The sequence below is a fragment of the Pteropus alecto genome, unplaced genomic scaffold (genome assembly GCF_000325575.1).
Source record: "Pteropus alecto unplaced genomic scaffold, ASM32557v1 scaffold202, whole genome shotgun sequence".
Classification (NCBI taxonomy): Eukaryota; Metazoa; Chordata; class Mammalia; order Chiroptera; family Pteropodidae; genus Pteropus; species Pteropus alecto.
The window spans coordinates 4,187,845-4,208,774 of NW_006432451.1; the positions used below are offsets into that span (position 1 = coordinate 4,187,845).

At 51.9% G+C, this 20,930-nt stretch overlaps 1 protein-coding gene across 8 annotated transcripts; it reads right to left on the reverse strand.

The window, feature by feature from the left end:
• Positions 1-3,489: 3,489 nt before the first annotated feature.
• SYNGAP1 (synaptic Ras GTPase activating protein 1) lies at positions 3,490-20,924 on the reverse strand. Of its 8 annotated transcripts, none has more exons than XM_015585889.2 (16): positions 20,890-20,924; positions 20,293-20,414; positions 18,220-18,373; positions 17,920-18,018; positions 15,852-16,478; positions 15,578-15,722; positions 15,203-15,347; positions 13,517-13,753; positions 13,180-13,381; positions 12,795-12,973; positions 10,617-11,691; positions 10,075-10,248; positions 8,234-8,439; positions 7,044-7,134; positions 6,184-6,194; positions 3,490-6,076 (listed from the first exon to the last, which is right to left on the reverse strand). In XM_015585889.2, the coding sequence occupies exons 3-16, from the start codon at positions 18,361-18,363 to the stop codon at positions 5,701-5,703; spliced, it is 3,711 nt and encodes a 1,236-aa protein (XP_015441375.1). In that variant the 5' UTR covers positions 18,364-18,373; positions 20,293-20,414; positions 20,890-20,924; the 3' UTR covers positions 3,490-5,700. The 8 variants fall into 8 exon arrangements, 5 of the variants coding, with proteins under 5 accessions (XP_015441375.1, XP_015441374.1, XP_024899445.1 ...); XM_015585888.2 differs by having other exon boundaries at positions 8,234-8,445; XR_003044957.1 differs by lacking the exon at positions 20,890-20,924 and having other exon boundaries at positions 3,683-4,109; positions 6,115-6,194; positions 7,044-7,147; positions 8,234-8,445; positions 20,293-20,409.
• Between the last annotated feature and the right edge of the window lie 6 nt (positions 20,925-20,930).

The following is a 20,930-nucleotide window of genomic DNA, read 5'->3' on the forward strand; positions in this document are numbered from 1 at the left end:
CCGCCGCCACCCGCCTATACACGCGCGCCGCGTCCCCCGAGTGCCTCTGCAGCTACTGCGCAGCCCCGGCCGGAAGCTACCGCCTGCCTCCGGACGCCGACGGCGGATGCGGCGAGCGGGTTTAGGAGCAGCCAATTGGAGGTCTACAAGCCTTGCGTTGATTGGTTGACGGGCGAAAAGGTGGTGCTGGTGAGAGGTAGTACTGGTTTTGCGGCCGCCGGGCGGCAGCCACTGCGGAGAGTTAGGCTGTTCGGCCGCCGAAGAGCAATGCACTGAGGGGCGACTACTGAGCCGCCCAGGTGGTTAAATGAAGCGCCTGCGCCCCGCTAGGTTCTGAGAGAGCGAGATTAAGTGGGTACCTGCTCTGTGGGCTAGGCATTGCTCACACCACCTTATATTCTGCCCCTGCCCTGCGAGGTAGGTGTTGTCATCCTCACTTTCCTCGGAGCGAGGGAACCGAAGCTGGCAAGTAGTGGGTCTGGAATTGGAACTCAGTTTGCTAAGGAACCATGTTCTTTCCTCCATTATGCACATGAACATTTTAACCAACAATTAAACTTTATTTCTAGGTAATTTTTTTTAAAAAGACGCATATAGATATATATTTGGAATCTTTTCATCAGGTAATGCTGCTGTTCCTTAGCCTCTTTACTCCTTGGGGTTAAGTGGAGCAGTGGTGAAGGGAGAACTAGATTGTTTGGCTAGTGCAAAACCCTGTTTAAAAAAAAAACAAAAACGGCAGGTCCAAAATGGAGTCACTTGTGCCAAACCCATGTCTGCAAACTAAGACTTAATACTTAACTCAATTGCTGTTTCACCCTCTCTCGTGAATGTAGCCTTTAACCAGCCAACCTGGAATTACCTGCAGCGCTAGTGAGGTAATCGGCCTGACAGGCTCTTCTGTGCCCATAGGAGGGTGACTTTGCTTGAAACAATGTGTTCTTTGATAGTAATTTCCTTTTTCCACCCCTTTCTGCCTTTAAAAACCTTTTCTTTTTTGTTGGGCTGAGCTCCTTTCTATTTGCTAGATTCGGGATGCTGCCCAATTCATGAATCGGTGAATAAAGCCAATTAGATCTTTCAATTTACTCAGTTGAATTTTGTATTTTAATATCCCTCCTCTAAAACAGAATAAATCTCCTCACAGGGTAGGAGAGTGAAATTCTAAGAGGAGACTATGGATCACACAGGGATATAGTTTCTCCTAGGCTGTCAGCCTCCTCCCAATAAGCAGATCCTATTACCCTGCTGGTCCTTCTGGAGATCCCAGCCTAGGAAAGTCAGCATAGCAGTAAAAGAACAATCTCTGTTTATTAAACATGATTTTTCTGTTTCACCACACACTCCAGAAAAAAAGGAAATGGGGCTGGGAGTGGAGAAAAAGGGATAGTGGTGGGGTAGAGAAGGCTGGGAGTGGGCTTGGGTGGGGAGGGAGAACGAGAAATCAAAATAAAACAGGTAGGAAGAGCATCTCCCTACCCTTAGGGTGGTGGGTGGGGAGGGTAGCATGGGGGAAGGGGCCAGGAAGCTCTGTACAGAGGGACTGCCCCCCAGCCCACACACACACACCCCGGATATGTACAGTACAAACCCCAGATAATTACAACAGCCAAAGAGGAGAGGAGGAAGGGGGGGTCTGGGGTTGGGTCTGAGGTTGGGAAAGCAAGGAAAGGGCACAAGGATAAAATTTCACATATTTACAACTTTTATATAAGTATAAATTTGGCCCCGGCTGGGTGTATGTGTATAAGGGAGGGGACTGAAGGGGAACTGTCCATACAAAAGAAAGAAGGGTGGAGTCTTCGAAGAGTCTCAATACCAAACGCAAGAAAGGATGAGGGGGCAAGGCTGGGTAGGGGACAGCAGTCAGGGAAGAGGGGGTGTCAAGGAGGGGCTTCTTCCCTCCCATGACCTACCTACCCCAAACCCCATCCATCCTACCTCCCCTATCCCGCCAGTGAGCTATGTACAGAGAAACACCGAAAAACTGTGGAGCTGGCGGGAGGGAGGGAGGTGGAGGGAGATTGGGGAGAGGGGGAGGATGAGAGGGTAGCCCAGCCCTGTCCTACCTCCCCCCCAGGGGTCAGAGTCATGGAAGGGGGCCCCCAACACCCCTCCTCCAACATAGGTCCCCCCACCCTGGGGGAGAGAGACATGGCTTTTCCTAGAGTAAGTTCCCCCCTTCCCCTGGGAGTAGAGACCAAGAAGAGAGAGGGGAGGGGCAGGGGGGACTGTGTATGTCAGGGCAGAACAGATCAGCTAGTCTGTCCTCTCCAACATACACACCCTCCTAAACCCTAACCCCTCACTCTAACCTCAATTCTATCCCACCCAACACACTGGGGGAGGGGGGGGCATAAGCCCCCTCACCCCGCTCTGGGACCAGCCAAGAGCAGATCAGGTGTGGGAGGAAGGGGAGACAACTCCCATTCCCCCGTGCCGCCCCCTCCCTGCCCCGGTGGCCCCTCCACCCCATCTGGGTTCTGGGTGGGGAGGGAGTAAATTTAAGAGTGGTAGGAAGAGAAGGAGTTTGTGCGTGCTGAGCCCCCCCAGACGCTCCTGAGAAATCAAGGGGTAATAGGGCCCCCTCACCCGGGGTCCCCTCCCCATAACAAGGGGGACAGGGGAGGCCAAAATGGGGCGGTGGAGGGGAGTTAGATTGTCAGCTCTGGTTACTGCTAAAAAATCACCCTGAAGTTGAAAGTTTGGAGGTTCCACACCCCCAGGGTGGGGGGTGAGGGTCTGTCCCCCAGTGCTCAGGGGAACGATGAGGCAGAGGATGGGGATAGCACCCCGGAGTGAAGGGGTCTGTGTGGGGTAGGTGGTATCCTGGGGCACGGGTCCCTGGGGGTCACAGGGGGCAGCACCCCAACAGGAAGGAAAAAGGGGCAGCTAAGGGTCCCTGCTCTCCCTCCTGGAAATGGTGCAGTGGGAATGGGGGACTAGTACCCCCTAAGGAGGCATTCAGGGAGGCAATCCCGCTGTCCCTCGGCGACATCCAGTCCTGGTGGTTGGTGCTGTTCCGGGGTGGGGTGCATGGGCAGGGAGAAGGTCTGTGATGCTGGGTGGGCTAGTGGTCTGCGGTGTTTCGGAACTCGCCGTTCTCGGTGATCTGCAGCCGGGGTGGGGGGGGCGGGTTGATTTTTTTTTATTATAAATGGGTATTATATTTTGTCAATGTTTTTCTGCATTAATTGAGATGACTGTGTGTTTTTTTCCTTTAATTCTGGTAGTGTGATATATTACATTGATTGATTTTCATATGTTGAACCATCCTTGAATTCTAGGAATAAATTCCACTTGGTCATGTAAATAATCCTTTTAATACTGCTGAATTTTGTTTGCTAGTATTTTGTTAAGAATTTTTACATCAGTGTTCATAAGGGATATAGGTACAATTTTCTTATGTATTTGTCTGGATTTAGTATCATGGTAATACGGACCTCTTGAATGGTTTAGTGAGTGTTCTCAACTCTTCAGTTTTTTTGTTTCTCACCTGCAGTAGAAGTTACATCTTCTGGGATCAGGGAGAAGAGAATCTTACCCCAGACTCCTAACAGGGGCCTTCAACCCAGGGAGTCACACCAGGAAACCAGTTCAAAAGAATCAAGTTCCCACCTACCCCCCAAGATAACCCCTGTATCTTCCCCTGCCCAGCCTACCCACCTCCTCTTGGAGCCCCCTCCCAGCCCACCCCCAATCCAAGGTAGGAACTTTGTGTTGAGGGAACAGGGGAGGCAGTACAGCAAAACCTCATTAATCCAAACCCCTATGGAGTTGGAATTTTTTCATAATTTGAACAAAAACTGGGCTTGAGTTTTCCTTTATCTATGAAGAAAGGGTATGCTAAGCAAATTAATAGTGGAAATGTGTCTGTAGGAGGAATATTTAACCTATACCAGAAAACAGACTTTTCAATCCTATCTATTCATTAATGCATGCTCCCTGAGGGCCTCCAGTGGAAAAGCCTTATTCATTGAGGTTTACTTACTGTATATATTTTGAAGACATGTATTTCATTAAATAGACACTGTCATTCAGTTTTGTCACTTATTCAGAGTAGCCATCTTCTCAAATATAACATTCCAAATTAGAGAGGTTTAACTGTACTGGGGGGAAAGGAAGGGGATTCAGGGAAGTGATGTGGGAAGATAAAAATATTGTGGGAGGGCTGCCTCTCTCTCATGCTAACCAGAACCGACTAGGAACTTCTGCAGAGACACAGCATGCCCCAATCTCTGTATCCCCAGGAAGCAGAAATGCTTCATTCCTTTCCACCCCCACATTCCTTTCAGTCCCTCACCCTGGGCTCCTACTTAACGGGTGAGGAGTACCAGACCCTACTCCCACCCTAGGTCCTATTGTATCACCCCCTACGCTCCTGGACCAACTCCTGGTTCCTGCCCTCAACTCTGGCTTCTGTTCCTCTGCTAGGAGAAAAGAAATCCATTTGTACTATACTTCTGGTTGCTTACCTGACTTAAAACACAGGCACAAAATTAATTTTTAAATTAATGGCTGAGTTGCAGAGGCACCAATACCTAAAAGTGGTTTAGCAAAAGTTTCCCAATTATTTCCTGGGCCATAGGGCATTTAGGCCTGGCAACCTAGTTATGTCTGAGCATACTTCTAAAAAATACAAAAATATTCCAAGTAGAGGCTCCCAGATCAGCTCTCCCTTCCAAATCAAAGAGCTCCCCTTTCAGAAGATCGCCAAAACCCCAGCCTTAAGCAAAGCTGCCTTCTTAGCTTGCTGAGCATCTCACACACTTTCTATAGATAAGCAAGAGAGAAAATTACATATGGTAGGGGATCCCGATTATGACAGGAGAGCAGGGGAAGGAAATCTCGGATTTCCTTCCGTCTGCTCGTCTGTTGGTGACAGCACACAGGCATGCCCCCCACCCTCCCCGGACCCAAATTTAGAAAGTAGATAAATTAGGGTGCCATTATTCATTTTATAACAGAATTCACTGCGGGAGTCCTTTAAATGGTGAGGTCCCCTGGTGCCTTTTAGCATCTGTTTACAGATCACTAACTACTTTGACAGAGAGGTTGGGCAGGCAGAGAGTTAAAATTACAATGTGAGAAGCCACTGCCCGCTGCAGATCAACCCTACAGAAAATAAAGCATCTCAGAAATGAAGTCGGTGGCTGACAGGTTCCCATTTACTAGCTTTTTAGGTAGCATTATGTGTCCAGCAAGGCCACTGGGTGGCGGGAGAGGGGGAATGAGTGGCATTAGCAACCCTGGGATGTAAGCTCTGACAAAAAAATAGAGGTTATTTAACATGCTGTTCCTGGCATCTCTGCCTGGGAATCAACATGGCTACTGAGCCCATGATCTTATCTAGGGAGACATCTTACCCCACTTCCAGCTCCCATGCCACATGGCCCAGTCCTAACATCTGTTATGACTCCTTTCTTGCTTCTCCTTGCTGCATTCATCCTCCTTGCTGCAGACTGTCTTCACATATGAACAGCATTCTTTCCAGGTCCCCCCAAACCTCCCTGAGTTAACTAGCCCTTCCAAATTCCCATTCAGTGGGGCTGAAGAGGAACCCTGTATACCTTTTACCTCACAGATATAAGAGGGAGGAAGAGAGAGAAGCAGGTGAGAGGTAGAAGGAAGGTTTAGAGAACCAAGGTTAGGAAAGAAAGAAGAAACCCCAACCTACCTGCTGCAGTCAGCACAGCCCCTCTAGTCAGGGTCCACCAACCCATAATCACTGCCACCCCTAATGAATCCCACCCCTAACCTCACAACCCCCAAGGACGCTCTGGTGAAATGGGGGGTGACAGACATACACTGGAGAGGAAGAGGAGAAGGACTGAGAGTCGGGAGGAGGCTGGGGGTGGGTTTTGTGGGAAAAGGAGTGTGACCTGGCACTGTGCTGGGCCTGTCCAGGGTAGATGCCTGGTGTTGGTAAGGTATCACTGAACCAGCTGGGAGATAGCAGGAAGTACTCTGTCTCTGTCTGGGCAGTGCCTTGGGAGATGGGTCTACATGGAAGGTGTCAGGAGGGCGGGGTCTGTGGAGGTTGTTGGTGTGGAGGGCAGCCATGAGCGGGGAGAGGCTGTGGAGAGTTAGAGGGGATTGGGCTTCATGACCAACCTGCAGTGGTCCGGAGTCACCTCCCCCTGTGTCCTCCGCCCGTGGTCAAAGCGGAACCAGGAGAATTACCTGATGAGGAGCTGCAGGGGGAGAGAGTGGGGTCATGGGGTCAGGAGCCTGGGTGGTAGTAGTGGGGAAGCCTGGCGGTCAGAGCAGAAGAAGGACCATGGGTGGGAAAGTGAGCAGAATATGGGGAGAGCAAGGGTGAGGGTGCAGGAGGGAGGTCCTAAAAGCTGGCTGGTGAGAAGAGAGGGAGGCAGGAGGGAGCAGGAAAGCTAGTCAGATGTGAGAGCCAGAGCGGTAGACAGGCCAAAGGAGGCTGGACTTAAACACTGAGGGAAATGAGAGCTTACAGGGTGAGAGGGTTCAAGAGCTGAAGAGTCAGGAAGACTCTATGAGGGAGCTGTCCAGGTGTCAGGAAAATTGGGGAGCCAAGAGAACAGAGGTGATAGGGATCTGAAGTCCCAAGAGCACAATCCAGAGCCTGGGGAAATTAGAACTCATACTAACGTGTGCTCTATTCTAGTGAAATGTAGTCTCTAGCTCTCTTGGCCCAAGAAGAGCTCAGAGGAAGCTGAACTCCCTGATTGAACAGGAGCAGGCACAAATGGGGCAAGGGTTCCAAGAACTGATAGTGTCTGGGGGCAAAGAGACTGAGGTTCTGGTAGAGGTCCTCACACACACACGAAGTGGGAAAGAAAGGGAGGGAAGGCACAGGGGGTGGTGGGGCTGACACTGCCAGGAGTGACAAAGGCACAGACAATGGGATGAAGATGGGGTCACTGAGGGGCTGCAGGGAGCAGTCAGTGGACAAATGGAGGACAATGGGATGGTGATGGGGTTGGGGTGGCTGGTGCAGTGAGGGCACAAGGACAGTGGGATGGATGGGGATGGGACACGGAGAAGATAAATGACATTGTAATTTCCACCTGAGCGTCGAGCAGCCTCTTCTTGGGTTCAGGTAGTGGCTCAGCCATGGTGGGGTGGTCCCGGCGCAGCTCCTCCTCCACCAGCATCAGCCTGAAGGGACGGGCTTCAGTGGGGTTAGTGGCGGGCACTAACCTGCCCTCGGAATCCCTGACCCCGGGAAACCGCAGCCCTCTGGAAAAGCCCCGGGCATCTTTCTCCCCTGCCCTCAGAATCCCTCCATTATCCCTGTTATTCACCTTTCTCTCTGAGACCCTCACATCTCCCTACTAAGGACAGCTTTCTGAGCCTTCCAGACCTCTTACCATCCCGTTAGCCCAGGCCCTCCATGTTCCCATTCAGAACAACGTGCCCTCTGTGGCTGAAGACCTGGCTTCCACGTCCCCCATTCCACCTCACCGCGCCTAGGCCATCTCCAGTTAGCCCCAGGGACGCCCCTCACCCAAGAGGAGTCTCTACAATCACTGTCTCAGCAGCTCTGAGCTCAAGGTGATTTCTCATAAAGGATAGCAATTAAAACAGTGGTTTTCAAAAAAGTTTCAAGTCAAGCCTTTTTCTTCTAATTAATCTTACTCAAATACACATTTAGAATGGAACAAAATAAAGCTGGCTCTGGTTGGAGTGAAACCCCAGGTCTCACTCATTTCTCAAGATAACTGACACCCTTGTTGGGACACCTCATTTGGAGCCTAGGGCTCTACAGAGCAGATGAGAATATTTACAGGCTTTATAAAACAAAGGGCATTCCTTTTCTAATGGAACACCCTTCCTAGGCTGGAGAGGTAGGGGTGGCACAGGATAGGATGGCCAGGGGCTACTCTGGCCCAGGATCCCTCACTAGGTTTGGGGTGAACATAACTGGCTGGGTTGAGAATAACCAGTGGGGAATCCCAGTCTAGGCTGGGTCCAGATACATAGTGATTAGTGGACAGTAACAGGCACATTTTCCAAGGGCTTTAGAAATGATGCTATCAGGAAAGAGGTCAGCATTTAGAAAAGGGACATTTACTGCACTAAGCAAAAGGATTCTTCTTCCTTTCTGGTAATAGGTGAGTGAGTGGCATCCCTGGGAGTAGGGGGTGTGCTTTCCTCATAATGTCTAGAGTTGGGGGTTGGGGGCTGAAGAGGGAGTTCACTAGCTCTCTTCAACCTCAGGCTCTCCCTTGTTACCCCTCCCCAGGCCGCCCCTCACCTGCCAATGATGCTCTTGATCTGTGAATCCTTCTCCACCTGCTGCTGCCTTAGCCTCTTCTCACTCTGCTCCAGTCGAGCCTGATACTGCATCAGGATTTTGCTGGTCTGTTCTTCCTGGGACAGCAACCTCCGCTCATACTCTTCCAGCTTCCGGTTGGACATGTGCAGCCGCTCCTTCAGTGAGTGGATCTCCTCCTCATACTCCTTCACCTGCCCGCCGGGCACATGACCCCGCACTGTGAGGGGCGCCCTGTCCTGACCCCAGCACCCAGCTTCCATCCCTGCCTGCCGAGCACAGCCACTGCCGGGTGAGGGACATCCCAACCTCCTCTTTCAGCCCTTTCCCTGCCTGTTGGTCATATATACACACTCACTTTTTCAAAGGGCTTTCCGTGGAGACTCCCTCAAAATGAAGCAAGATCATAGACTCCCTGAGAGGTATGTACATATCCTCACAGGTGCACCTGAACACATGAGGACCCACAAAGGAATCTAGACAGACTCATGGATGCACCTTGAATGACTGTACCCAGAAATTAAAGCTAAGGTGACTCCTCAGCCCCAACCCAGGCCACAGAACACATGGGAAAGACCAGGAAGGAGAGACATTGGCTAGAGAGAGGAAAGGTCCAATTTTGGAGACAATGGGTCTGGGCTTCAGGCGAGTCCAGGCTGAGAATCTACAAATGCTTCTTTGTTGATTATGACCTTGGAAGAGTCATTTTACATGCCCTATTGGATCTAAAGTCTGGAGCTCTGCTATTGAATTCAGTAACCACTAGCCACATGTGGCTACTTGAAATTTAAATAAATCTAAAAACTCAGTTCCCCAGTTGCACCAGCCACATGTGGCCAATAGCTACTATATTGGACATGGAGATTATAGAACATTTCATCACTGCAGACTCCTACTGAATAGTAGTAGTCTAGAGCCTTCCTCAACAAAGATTCCTCATCTGAACCACAGAACAGAAAAAGTGATTTGAGAGTATTTTCTCATTCTCCAAAGAGGGTACATAACCAATCTCATAGAAACAAAGAAAAGATGTTAATTCATTGCCTACAATGGCTACTTTGGGGGCATTAGGGCTTAATTGTCTCAAGGAATTTGCTGGACCAAGTCCACCTAAATCAGTCCCAACATTTTCCTATGCTCAAAAAAACCACTTCCCCTAAGAAACCTCTCTTTGCTCCCCAAGTTGGAGCCATACCTTCTTTACAGCTGTCCTCTCCTTCATGGTCCTTATAGCCATGGCTTCCTCAAGGAGCCTTCTGCTAAGTTATCTGTGTGTACCTCAAAGCTCTTGCTTTCTTTGGCTCTGGGCCACCACCAGCTGAGCGTCTGGACAGTCTTTCCACAAATGGGCCAATATACACCACTTTCCAACACTAACCCTTGTCACCTATGCCCATGGAGCACTGACCAGGTAAACTAAACATCACTTGTAGTACAACTGCAACCCTTCTGCCCCTGCCCAATTTATCAGCTCACGCTGCTAGTAAAGTAACTTCCCTTTTCCTGAGCAGTCATCAGAGCCAGGGTTTATGTTTTCCCTGGGGAAGAACATGGAGGTACGCCTAATGGAGAACAGGTTTTTCCTCAGATAGTCTATCACATGTATAACCCACAAAAAAAGAGCTGGAATTGGATTTTTCAATGAACTGACTATATCTGGTCTCCCTGAAGAGACTGAAGGCTTCTCAGGAGAAGGGATCAGGTCTTTATCTTTTCTTTCCACCATAACTACCTAACCATGGATGTTTCCTTTGGCAATGACAAGAGGCCTTCCCTGTGGGCAAGGGAAAGACAGAGGCTTGGGGCTGGTAGGGCCAGCGTACCCTGTCCAGTCGGCTCTCATCCATCGACTTAGAGTATTCCTTGAGCTTGTACTCTTCCCGCTCGATGTGGGCACTCTCGATGTCAGCTGACAGGTGAGGCATATTGGAAACCCAGGCCACCGTCCGCTCAGAGGCTGGCATTGTGGGGTTCAGTGTGGATGGCGTCTGAGAATGCTGGGACAGGGTAAGGTGGGGGCAAATAGAGGAAAGGTGGAAGAAGGCAGGGTGCATTTAGAGCAAGAGCACTTACAGAGATAGAGTCCCAATCCTATTCCCTTGCTCTAGCTCTGATCACCTTGTAAATGCTATGCGTTATTTATGTCTCCCTTCTGAATGTGAGTTCCTTGAGGGCAGGGATTTCTCTCTCTTGTTCACTGCCAAATCCATAGTGCCTAGAGCAGCACATGACACATAGCAGGCACTCTACACACATTTAATGAATGAAGTGAGAAAATTGTAACTTCAGACCACAAACTAATCTACCTCCACCTCCCCAACACATTTCCTTCTTCCCTTCCTGCCTTCTTCCCACCCTTACTTACCTGCTTGGTGATAGAGGGCTTGAGCCCCGCACCCCCTCCGCCACCGCTGCCCCCGCTGCCTCCAATGCTGCCCTCCTTGCTGAGACTCTGTTGTCGTGGACGGGCAGGGCCATAACTCGGCTCTGGTGACTGCAACAGATTCCCGCTGGATGGCCGGGGTTTCTGGGCAGCACTGACTGTCAACTGCTGAGACTTGCCCCTCTGCAACGGAGGCGGCTGGCCCCCGCCACCCCCACCACTGCCCCCTCCACCACTTCCACCTCCAGGCCCTGAGGGGGCAGGCCTCTGGGGACCAATGGTGATCTGGGGAGGGGACAGCATATGCTGCAGGTTGTCCTGGAGTGAGAGCTGCCGACGGGTGAAGTCACTACCAGAGGGTCCAAACTCATCACTGTAGCTGTGGCTATGAAGGATGGAAGCAGCAGGGGGCTTAGGGACCCCTGAGGAGAGGTCCTCGCTCTTGCTGTAGCCATGGAATGGGGCAAAGGTGTCCCCTGGGGGTTCTCCACCTCGGTGATGGTGATGGTGGTGATGATGGTGATGGGAGGAGGGTGGGCCGTGGCCACCACCCCCTCCGTGACCCCCTGGGGGGCCTGGCCCATCAGCAGCCATGTGGAAGAGAGGGTTCTGGAAGGAGAGGGGGATGCGCAGTTGCTGGGCAGGGACACCGTCCGTGGTGACGCCCATCTGGCTGAGGCGCATGCCAGCTGCCGTGATGGACGAGCCACTCCCCTGGGAGAGGCGTCCAGCTGGTGCAGGCCGCAGCCCCAAGGCCGCTGTCAAGGAGGCCTGGCTAGAGTGCAGCAGGTCCCCGACGGCTGCCAGGTTGGATACACTGCTGCTGTTGAGGCGGCCACCGGGCCCGTCACCTTGCAGATCCAGCATGGAGACACTCTTATTGACACTAAGCATCTTCTGCTCCGGCTCCGTGATGTCTGAGCTGCTCGTGCAATATGCTGGTGAGGAACGGGCCAGGGGTGGACGGCTTACATAGAACAGGTCTTTACCCCCACCAGGGGGTGGTGGAGGTGGCTTTTCCTTGGTTGGGGAGGGGAGGCGAGCCATGTCCATAGAGCTGTCGGAAGGGAAGGGGGCATACAGGCAGGAGGTAAGGCCAAGGCTACTGGCAATCAAGCCTGCTATGGTCAGGCACAGGCCTTGAGGGACCCGTAGGGAAGGGCTGAGAGCTGGCTGTGGCAGCTCTGGTCAGGGCAGGCTGGGAGGATGGGAAGGGATATGTGGGAAAAGGAAAGGACAAGGCCTCTTCAGGAAGGGAGTGAGGCCTAGAGGAAGGGAGATGGGGGCAGCAAGAGGAGGGATGAGGGGCAAGTCTGGGCAGATATGGAGGAGATGAGGGTGCACGGAGGAGGAGAAGAGGAAGGTGAAGGCCACTGGAGTGGGAGAAGGGGAGCAGACAGGAGAGGAGAGGAGGGCGGGGGAGGGGAGAACCCCTCACCTGTGGAGGCCTCGCGCCATGAAGGACTGAAGGTCGATGGAGCTGGAGAGAGATGGAAAGAGGGGCAAGCACAGACAGAGAGAAGGAGAGAGGTGGGCAGAAGGCGTGGACAAATGGGAGGAGAGGTGGGAATGGTAGAATGGGTATGGCGTCATGGAGGGAGAGAGACAGGCAAAGGAACAAGCAGGGAGGTCATCAAAACAATGAGCAGCAGCTGAGGTGCAGCGCCACCCATTAGAACAGCTGTGGTAGCTTGGGAGGCCTGGCTAGGGTCCAAGTGTTACTCCTCCAGTGCTGGGTCTGGCAAGGTCTGCAGGGTTCCGGTGGGAGCTAGGGCAGGGCTTATTTTCTAACTAGTACAAAAATATCTGAATGTATAGACACTACATGGCTGATCTAACATGTACTGGTTGAACCTCAGCTCTGGGACAGGCATGGGCAGGCAGGGGAACAAGGCTAATCAGAGCAGGCAGTGAGACCCCCTTGGCTTACAACGAGCTAAAGAAGCCTCTGCACTTTTCTGGGGCTCCACATTTCTTGCTACACCTAGTTTTAAAGGGCTCTCAGCCTAACCGCTGTCTCCTTACCATTTTCTATGACAACCTACTTCTTTTTCTTTTTCAACCCTACAAAGGTACACGTGGAGCCCAGATGATCAGATGATCAGAAACAGAAGAGTAGGGGGTCCTATGGCACAGGTAAGGGGGTCCCAACGTGCTCACCTGTTGAGGTCCCGCATCATGTAGCCCTGCATCTCAGCCGATGGGCCCCGCAGCACCATGGGCTGAGGCCGGGGCCGCTCACTTTGGCGGCTTGGCTGCCTTTGGATGTTGGGGTTCCTCAGAGCTGTGCTGATGTCATTGAGGAGCCGGGGTAGTGGGCCCAGCTTCAGGAGGGCTTCCTGGAAGGGTGAGGCTGTTACCTGGGGGCTAAGTGCCCAGCTCTACAAGGGCCTCAGAGGGTGCAGATGGAGGGTGTCTGAGCTGGGGGAGTGGTGATGATGCGTCTGAGAACAGGGAGGGAGAAAATTCTGTGCAGAGAGTGGTCTCTCAGGCCACAGAAGACTCTGGAAACATCTGGGGACAGGGCAAAAGGGCATTTGCTAACCTTGCTGAGCTGGGGCAGCACCTCCCAGAGCAGGGCATGCAGTGTGGAGAGCTCTCGGCCCAAGTCGATGTAACCCTCAAAGCTACTGCTGTTGGTCAGTGTGTCTAGGTTGGAGATCTCATACAGGAACTGCTGCATGGAACCCCACTCCAGCTCCAGAAACTCATTCATGAATCCTAGAAAGTCCTCCTTTGAGGTAAACCTGGCCAAGGCATCCAGAAGATAGAGGTCACAAACACACACACATGGCCTCACACCCACCCGTCTCAGGGTCTCTGGGGACTCAAGAGACCCTTGCTGCCCACTCTCAGCCCCCTACCCCCGAGCCTTTCCTCACTTGGAAAAGTTGGCTAGGTTCTGGATGACCTTGGCGATGAGGGTGAGGGTTCGTGAGGTCTGCTCATCTGGGTACTCCTGCATGAGCCCAAAGAGACTGGGCGACATAATGGCAGGGCAGAGGAAGCGCAGGAAGAGCGAGGCGCTGATCAGCCTGTCAGCAATGTCCTCCCGACCCCGCTCTGCGCAGCGCAGTCGCCAAGATGCAAACACCTCCTTCAGCTCCCTCGGGAACACGCTGGGGGGAAGGGTTAGGGAGACAGAGAGAGAGAGAAAGAAAGAGAGAGACCGGGACTGAGCCCCAGAGACCCTCAGCTTCCAGGGAACATGCTGAGGGGGGTGGTAGGAGGTGAGGGTGTGGAAACAGGTGAGAGAGACAGGCAGGGAGGGACCGCAGGAGGAAGACGGGAGGCTGCTGGAAGAAGAGGGCTATGGCAGAGGGAACAGACAGATTAGGGGGAGAGAACGGGAGGGGAAGAGAAGGTGAGGGGAGAGAGACACACGGGAGAGACGGAGGAACATGTGAGAGAGACAAGGAGAGAAGAAAAACAGACACCAGGGAGAGACAGAGATGGGAAGAGATGGAGGGTCACTTGAGGTACAGGGAGCTCGGACCCCCCAACTCTTCTGGATTCCGGGGAAATGGGGATGGAGGTGCCCCAGGCATGATCCCCAGTCCCTGGAATGACTCAGAGCTCACTCTCCTCATCTCTCGTTCCACTTTACTGTCCCACTGACACCTTAAACTCTGACTCCTGTAAAGAGGAGCTCAGCAACATCCCCATACCTCCAACTGGCTTTCCTGGTTCTGTCAGTGAAGCCCCAGGTCTCCCAACACCAGCCTCCTGGCCTCTTGAGTCATCCTTGACTCCCCAGACATGCCCCCGCCTATCCAATCAGTTGACGATTGCTGCTGATCCTTTCCTCAGAGGATCCTTACAGCAGCCCTTCTCTTTTCCTGCCACCATCCTGATTCAGGATCTGATTTCTATGCTTGACCTGTTAACAGTAGCTCCCAACTAGCCTGGACTTCATTCTTCCTACTCCAGTCACCTACAAGCCCCACTCTACCTAAAGATTAATCTTCTCAGTCATGACACTTCTCAGACCAGCACCATTAATGAACGGCATACCGTATCCTACCAATACACTCAAACTCCTTAACCGGCAGGTGAGGCCTTCCAGATCCTAATTCTAATCCCCGTGTCCAGACATCTCTCCCACAACTATTACGAGTTATGTGCGCCATTAAACCTGTCCTAATTGCTGTCCCTGAAAGCTCCTGGGCCTTTTCGTTTTCATGCATGTGCCTTCTCCTACAGCTTTCTCCTGAAATGTCTTCTTTTCCCACCATATCCAAACATCAAAGCCCAGCCCAGGAGGCACCTCCTCCATGAAGCCTTCTCTGACCTTATGTTACATGGCAGGACCATTACCTGTCACTTAAGACATCCTACAACTGTTCTGTGGCTTTCCTGTGTCTGATTTGATCCTACTCATTCTGGTGGAGGCCCTCTGAGGGCAGGGGTCGGGCTCCATTCCTCTCTGCCTACTTTTACAGCACCCAGCACAATGCTTTGCCCGTAGGCTGGTCCTTAGTCCTCTTTGAGGATGGACAGATGGATGAACAGATGAACACAGGACTCCCCCCACCCCAGCCCCCCCAACCCAGAGTTCCCAGTCTCACCAATGGGAGTTGACCACCTTGCACAGGGCCAACTCACAGCACATTCGCAGGTTGGCCTGGTGCTCTGCCAGACTCGACGCTGTGCACTTGATGGGGTCCACCTCGCAGTTCTCCTCGGACTCATACAGAGCACGGATGAATTCTCCTAGGGGGAAAAACACAAAGAGGAGTGGTCACACTCTCCAAGGGCAGGGACAGGTGCTGCTGGGTTAAGGTATCTTAAAATTAGGTGGCTGGAGGCTGGTGTCCAGAAACTATGGGCTTGGAAGCATCGAACCTGAGGAAGGGTGGACTTGGGGTCTGGAGTAGCCAGGTTGAGGGCTGGGGTGAACATGTGATAGGTTTGGGAAGAAGAGAGCTGAGGGTGGGCCATACCAATGGCATCCTTGAGGTATTTCTGACCAATCAGTCTCATGTACTCTTCTATGGCTTTAGTGGCGAGCGTGTTCTCGCGGAATATGAGGTGCTCCCGTTCCATGAACCGGTCCACCTCAGACATGGCCATGTCTGAAAGGAAGTCCTGGGGCCCGGGAAAATCCAAGGGTCAGCCTCTGTATAACCCAAACTCATGAAGTGCCCTATCGTCACTGCCCACTCCCAAGCAAGTGCCCACTCCCAGGTCACCTTTTCCTGTAGGCACGGCACTCACCTTGGCCTTGCCTGTACTCTGCAGGATGTGAACCAGTGCACTAGCAACCTCCTCCTTGCCCTTGACATTCAAGGCAGGCTCCAGTACTGCACAAAGCATCCGGTAATGGTTGGTGACATACTCTGCAAACTCCTTATACAGCTCCATGGGTAGGATGCTCATCGTCTGATAACGTGCTTTCAGCCGCACAGCTGGGCAACCTCCTTTGCCCTTGCCCCCTGAACCACCTCCCGAGCCCCCTCCCCCTCCTGAGCCCCCAATGCCCCCAGAACCCCCGCTGCCTGTTGGCAGGGTTACGGGGTACCACTGCTCTGTGAAGTGGCGCCCAGCCAGGGTGGCAACGGGCACAGTCACCAGTCCGACATAGCCCGCCTTGTCCTTCTTGCGCTTTTTGTCTGAATCACGATACAGATGCAGCCGCAGGGCACGGACAGCCGGCAGGTTGTTAAACTCAAAATGCTCGCCCCAGAAGACGGTGTCCCCTGAGGCCGAACGGGGCTTGGAGGTGGTGCGTGCATACAGCATGTCATCGAGGCATAGCTCACAGTAGTACCGCTTCTTGGGGGGCAGCTCCCGAGCCTCTATGATCCACAGCTTCAACACATTGTCTACGCGGCGGCTGTTATCCTGGCATGGTGGGGTGGGCATGGAAGATAAAGGGGAAGGGACAGAGAGACAGAGAAACCAAAAGAGGAAATATAGTGAGATAAAGTGAGACAGAGTCTATGAGACAGCAATTATAAAGTTGAGAAGTTCACGCCCATGCAGAACCTGTGAATATGACCTTATTTGGAAATAGGGTCTTTGCAGATATAATCGTGTTAAGAAGTGGTCATACAGGATTAGAGTGGGCCCTAGATCCCATGACTGGTATCTACATAAAGAGAGAGATCTGAAGACCAGAGACGTGCAAAGAGACAATGGCCATGTGAAGATGGCAGTGGAAACTGGACAGATGCAGCTCAAGTCAAGGAATGCCAAAGACCACCAGCAACCACCAGAAGCTCTGAAGAGGCAAAGAACAGTTCTTCCTAGAGCTTCAGAGGGAGCAAGGCCCTGCCAACACCTTGATTTTGGATTTTTAGTCTCCTGAACTGAGAGAATAAAGTTATGTTGTTTTAAGTGGCCCAGTTTGTGGTAAGTGGTTATAGCAGCCCTAAGAAACTAATACAGAAGGATAGTTCACACATCAGACAATGGAATCAGCATTGGGAAAGATTTTAAAAGCTGGAATAGTAAACCAAAAATATTAAGGTGGAATTTGAAGGGGAGAACTGGGAAGTCTTTCGAAGACAGTGAGAAGTTAATTTTAAAAAAAGAACTGCATAACTACAGGGTGTAAATGGGTGAGGCTATACCATTAGTGTGAAAGGGAGTCAGGGGGATACAACTGACCACTAGCTGTGGTGAGGGTGAGGTGATGTTGCACCATGAAAGCAGCATGGTTTGGACTGCATGGGTTAGATCGCATCCAGTATCTTGAGTCTAGTTCTTTAAGGACACTGAGAAACAAGGGTTCCCCTAGAAGAGAGCCATCAGGACTGTGAGCTCACTGGAAAATGAGATACAGAGAATAGCTGATGGAACTGGGAGCATTTCTCCTGAGAAATAAGTCTTGGGAAAAACAGACTCATAGAATTTCTGAGCCAAAGGGACCTTAGAGATCACGTAGTCCAACCCCACTCGCACCGGTTTTTCAGAGGGGAAACCAAGATCTAGAGATTTGGTTAACTGACAGCTGTATGTGTCCTACAGGAACACTGTAAGCAGGAGCAGAGTGACCACCTGTGAGGATATCAGTGGGACATTCAACCTGCAGGGAGGATGAACCAGAGAACTTGCAGAGCCCCATCAGCAATATGAGTCTATGATTTCTATGGTAGGGAAACAGATCATGAGGTAGAAAGGGAACAGAAATGGGGGACTCAGAGAAAAATGGGGGTCACCTCCTACTCATCCCTGTTCCCTCCACCTTGGTCCCCTCCTACCTCCCAAGCCTCAACTCCTTTAGCTTGCCTTCCCCGCTAGGCTCCCAGCTTCCCCATGGCCTTGCCCACATTCCTGATACCTTGTTGGGTTTTACTGCCCGCTGTAGATTCTCGATCCATTTGTCCCTTTCAGCCGCAGAACGACAGGCAAAACATTTTGTTCCTGATGAAGTTGTTACCTAGAGAGGGGTATGGAGTTGAGATGGAATGCAAAGGAGAAGTGACTCCTAAAGACTGGAGACTCCACCACCATCTCTTCCTCCCTGGCCTATCCTCCTTTCTCCTAGCTCCCGAGGTTTCAGTTTCTTTGACATCCCTACCTGTGCCACTTCCCTGAGGCCCCTGCCCGGTGGCCCTCCCCAGCATACAAGACCCAGTACCTCAAAACAGAACTCCTGGCCCAGGATGGAGCTGTGCACTGGCTTGATAATGGAGTCTTCATCCAAGTTGAGCTCCAAGGCCTCAGCCGCACTGCTAGGACTCAGCAAGGACTCGTGAGAGTGCGACTCCTTAAAGCTCTGCATCAGCCGGGCCCTGGTGGGCAGGAGGTTCAGGATAGAGGATCAGGGTCCCCACTCGTCTTACACACTAGGGCTTGTATCAACGCTCTGGATGGATACTTGGGGAAAGGGCCTTCTGAACCCCCTTCCCACACAGACATAGACACAGATGGAAAGAAACCAGTCTATCCCTGGGGAATGACATGAGGGATATGAAAGAAAACAGAACTCTTTAAGATACCCTTTCCCCCTCAGTTCACACCTAAGAGGTTGTGAGGACTGGGGACACCTGGTTATCTCAACCCAGAATGGATCATGGCGCAGAAAAAAAAAAGAGAGCAGGCAGGTTTGGGACACTTCTAGATGGGACTTCTATGTGACCCCCAAACCCAGTGCCCACTATAAGGAAGAAAAAGTAAAACTAAAGAGCCAGAAGTGGAAAGATGTTTGTCTGGGGCTGCCAAACAGCTAATGCTTATAAAACATTTAATAATTCAAAAAATGCTTTGTTTTTTAAATTAATTAATTTATTTTTTATGGTGACACTGGTTAACGAAATCCAGTAAGTTTCAAATATACATTTTAACAGTAAGGCATATATAATAATTCAAAAAATGAATGAATGAGGTAAGTTTTAGCAGAACCAGGGTTTGGGGTAACTTGTCATATCGGCCCAAGGAAACTGAGGGTGTGTAGGGGAATCACAAGAAATAGGAGAAAGCTATGGGCAGAAAAGTGTTAACGAAGAGACTGAAAATGGGGACTTGGGAAGAAGAGCTAGGGCAAGAAGGAGAAAAGGGGAGGCAAAGGTGTGTGCAGAAAGACTGGATGGGAGACGATAAGGAAGGATAACTGGAGAGGGTCGTGGAAATAAAGATGGGGGACAAGGGAAGAAAATAGGAAGATCACTGTGGGAGAGCAGAAGATAAAAGGGGCTGAGGGAACTGGAGGATGGGGGCACAGAACACTAAGGAACAGGATAGTGAGCAGCATGGAGATGGCTAGGGGATGAAGAGTAGAGAGAGCAGTAGGAAAGCGGGAGGGGGAGCTCGAGTGTGGGAGCCTCCATGAAGCTATTTATAGCAGCCCCGTCATCATCTCGGGCTCCATTGCCGTCAGCGCGACGCTCCCCCGGCCCCCCGCCCCCGCGGCCAGGAATACCATGCCCTTACCCCCCCCTCCAGCCCCAAATCTAGCTCTGGTGACATGGGAGGGGGGCAGGGGAAGGTGTGACTCACCTATCCCAACCTCCCTATCTGCCCAATCCCGGGGGTGGCCAGACATGGGGAAAGGAAGGACAAGGTTCTCCCTGAGGAGTATTTGGGTGAGGGGGAAACCCAGAGAGGGACCCCAAGAAGCAGACAATAGAAGCAGACATCAGATGTCCCTCAACCCCAGTCTCAAAGACAGTGCTCTCTGTATTTCTCTGAGGATTTCTTCTTCACGCTTTAGTCCCTGGATTAACCCTATAGCATCCCCTCCCCAACCTGTCAGCCTGTACACATGTGTCAGCTTCCCCCTTCTGTCATGTTCTCCTCCATCCCTTCCCTCATCCATTAGTATCTGCCAGCCCCAACCCCACTCCAACCTTGTGGGTTCCCTCATACCCTTTTACCTAGATCATACTACTCTTCTCCTACCAACTACCGTTCCCTTCCCTGGATTCCTTAATGGCTCCTCTACTCCTTCTCTGTCTCTCTGCACAGCTACTTCAATTCTGGGCTGGAGCCCATACTTCCATTGGCCAGAAAAGTCCCTCTTTGGCTTCACCTTCGTCTCTTTTCCTGTCTCTCTGCTTGTCCTCTCCCTATCCCTTACCCCATAACATCTCACAGCCAATCTGAGGCCTTCGACCACTGTACTCAGATAATTCCCATTCCTCCAACCTCAATGTAGAGCCCCCTATATTCCCTACATCACATCCAGCTCATCCCTCCCACTCCAGCCCTGTACCGGTCATGGTCAGCACTTCGGAAGCGAGGCAGGATCTGGCGAAAGCTGCTGGTCCGGTCAAGTTTGGGTTGTGACTTCGTGCGTTTGATGGAGCTTTTTAGCCTCCGGCTCAGGAAGCCTTGCTGGTGGGCAGGAAATGGGGACAGGCATGGGTTGGGGCAGGGTCAGTTCTACCTACTCACCCCTCAGCTGGTAGAGACCCTGGCTGAAGGTGGGAGCAGGGAAAAGGCAAGTCTCTAGAGGCGAGGAAAGGAGGATAAAAGCCCTGCTATCAGTTTGTCTTCCTTTGCTCCCACGGGTGCCAGCGCATACACAAACACACACATACACACACACCAGCTTGGAGAAGGTGGGAGGGCTGGTCTGAGAAGCAGGGGGGCAGAGCCAAGAAGGGGAAACCAAAGAGGTGGGGAGAGTCAGTCAGAGTCAGTCTCAGTCTTTCAGTCTCTCTCTCTCTCTCTCTCTCTCTCTCTCTCTCTCTCTCTCCCCCCCCCACCCTGTCCCTGTTACTGACCTTTCTCAAAATCCTAGGGCTCCAGCTGGGACTAGAGGGGAGGGGACCCAGCTGAGCCCTATCTGGCAGGCACCTTCACTCACCGAGGGCCGGAAGGGCGCAGCGGGGGCGGCCTCCATGCTGT

What these genes read in the sequence shown, in the direction of transcription:
- SYNGAP1 (XM_015585888.2), bottom strand. Translation starts at nt 18,363, where the DNA reads ATGCAGAGCTTTAAGGAGTCGCACTCTCACGAGTCCTTGCTGAGTCCT. An exon ending in AGAGTACAGGCAAGGCCAAG is followed by an intron (nt 15,723 to 15,851) that starts GTGAGTGCCGTG and finishes CCCGGGCCCCAG; the next exon opens with GACTTCCTTTCAGACATGGC. An exon ending in ATACCTCAAGGATGCCATTG is followed by an intron (nt 15,348 to 15,577) that starts GTATGGCCCACC and finishes TTTTCCCCCTAG; the next exon opens with GAGAATTCATCCGTGCTCTG.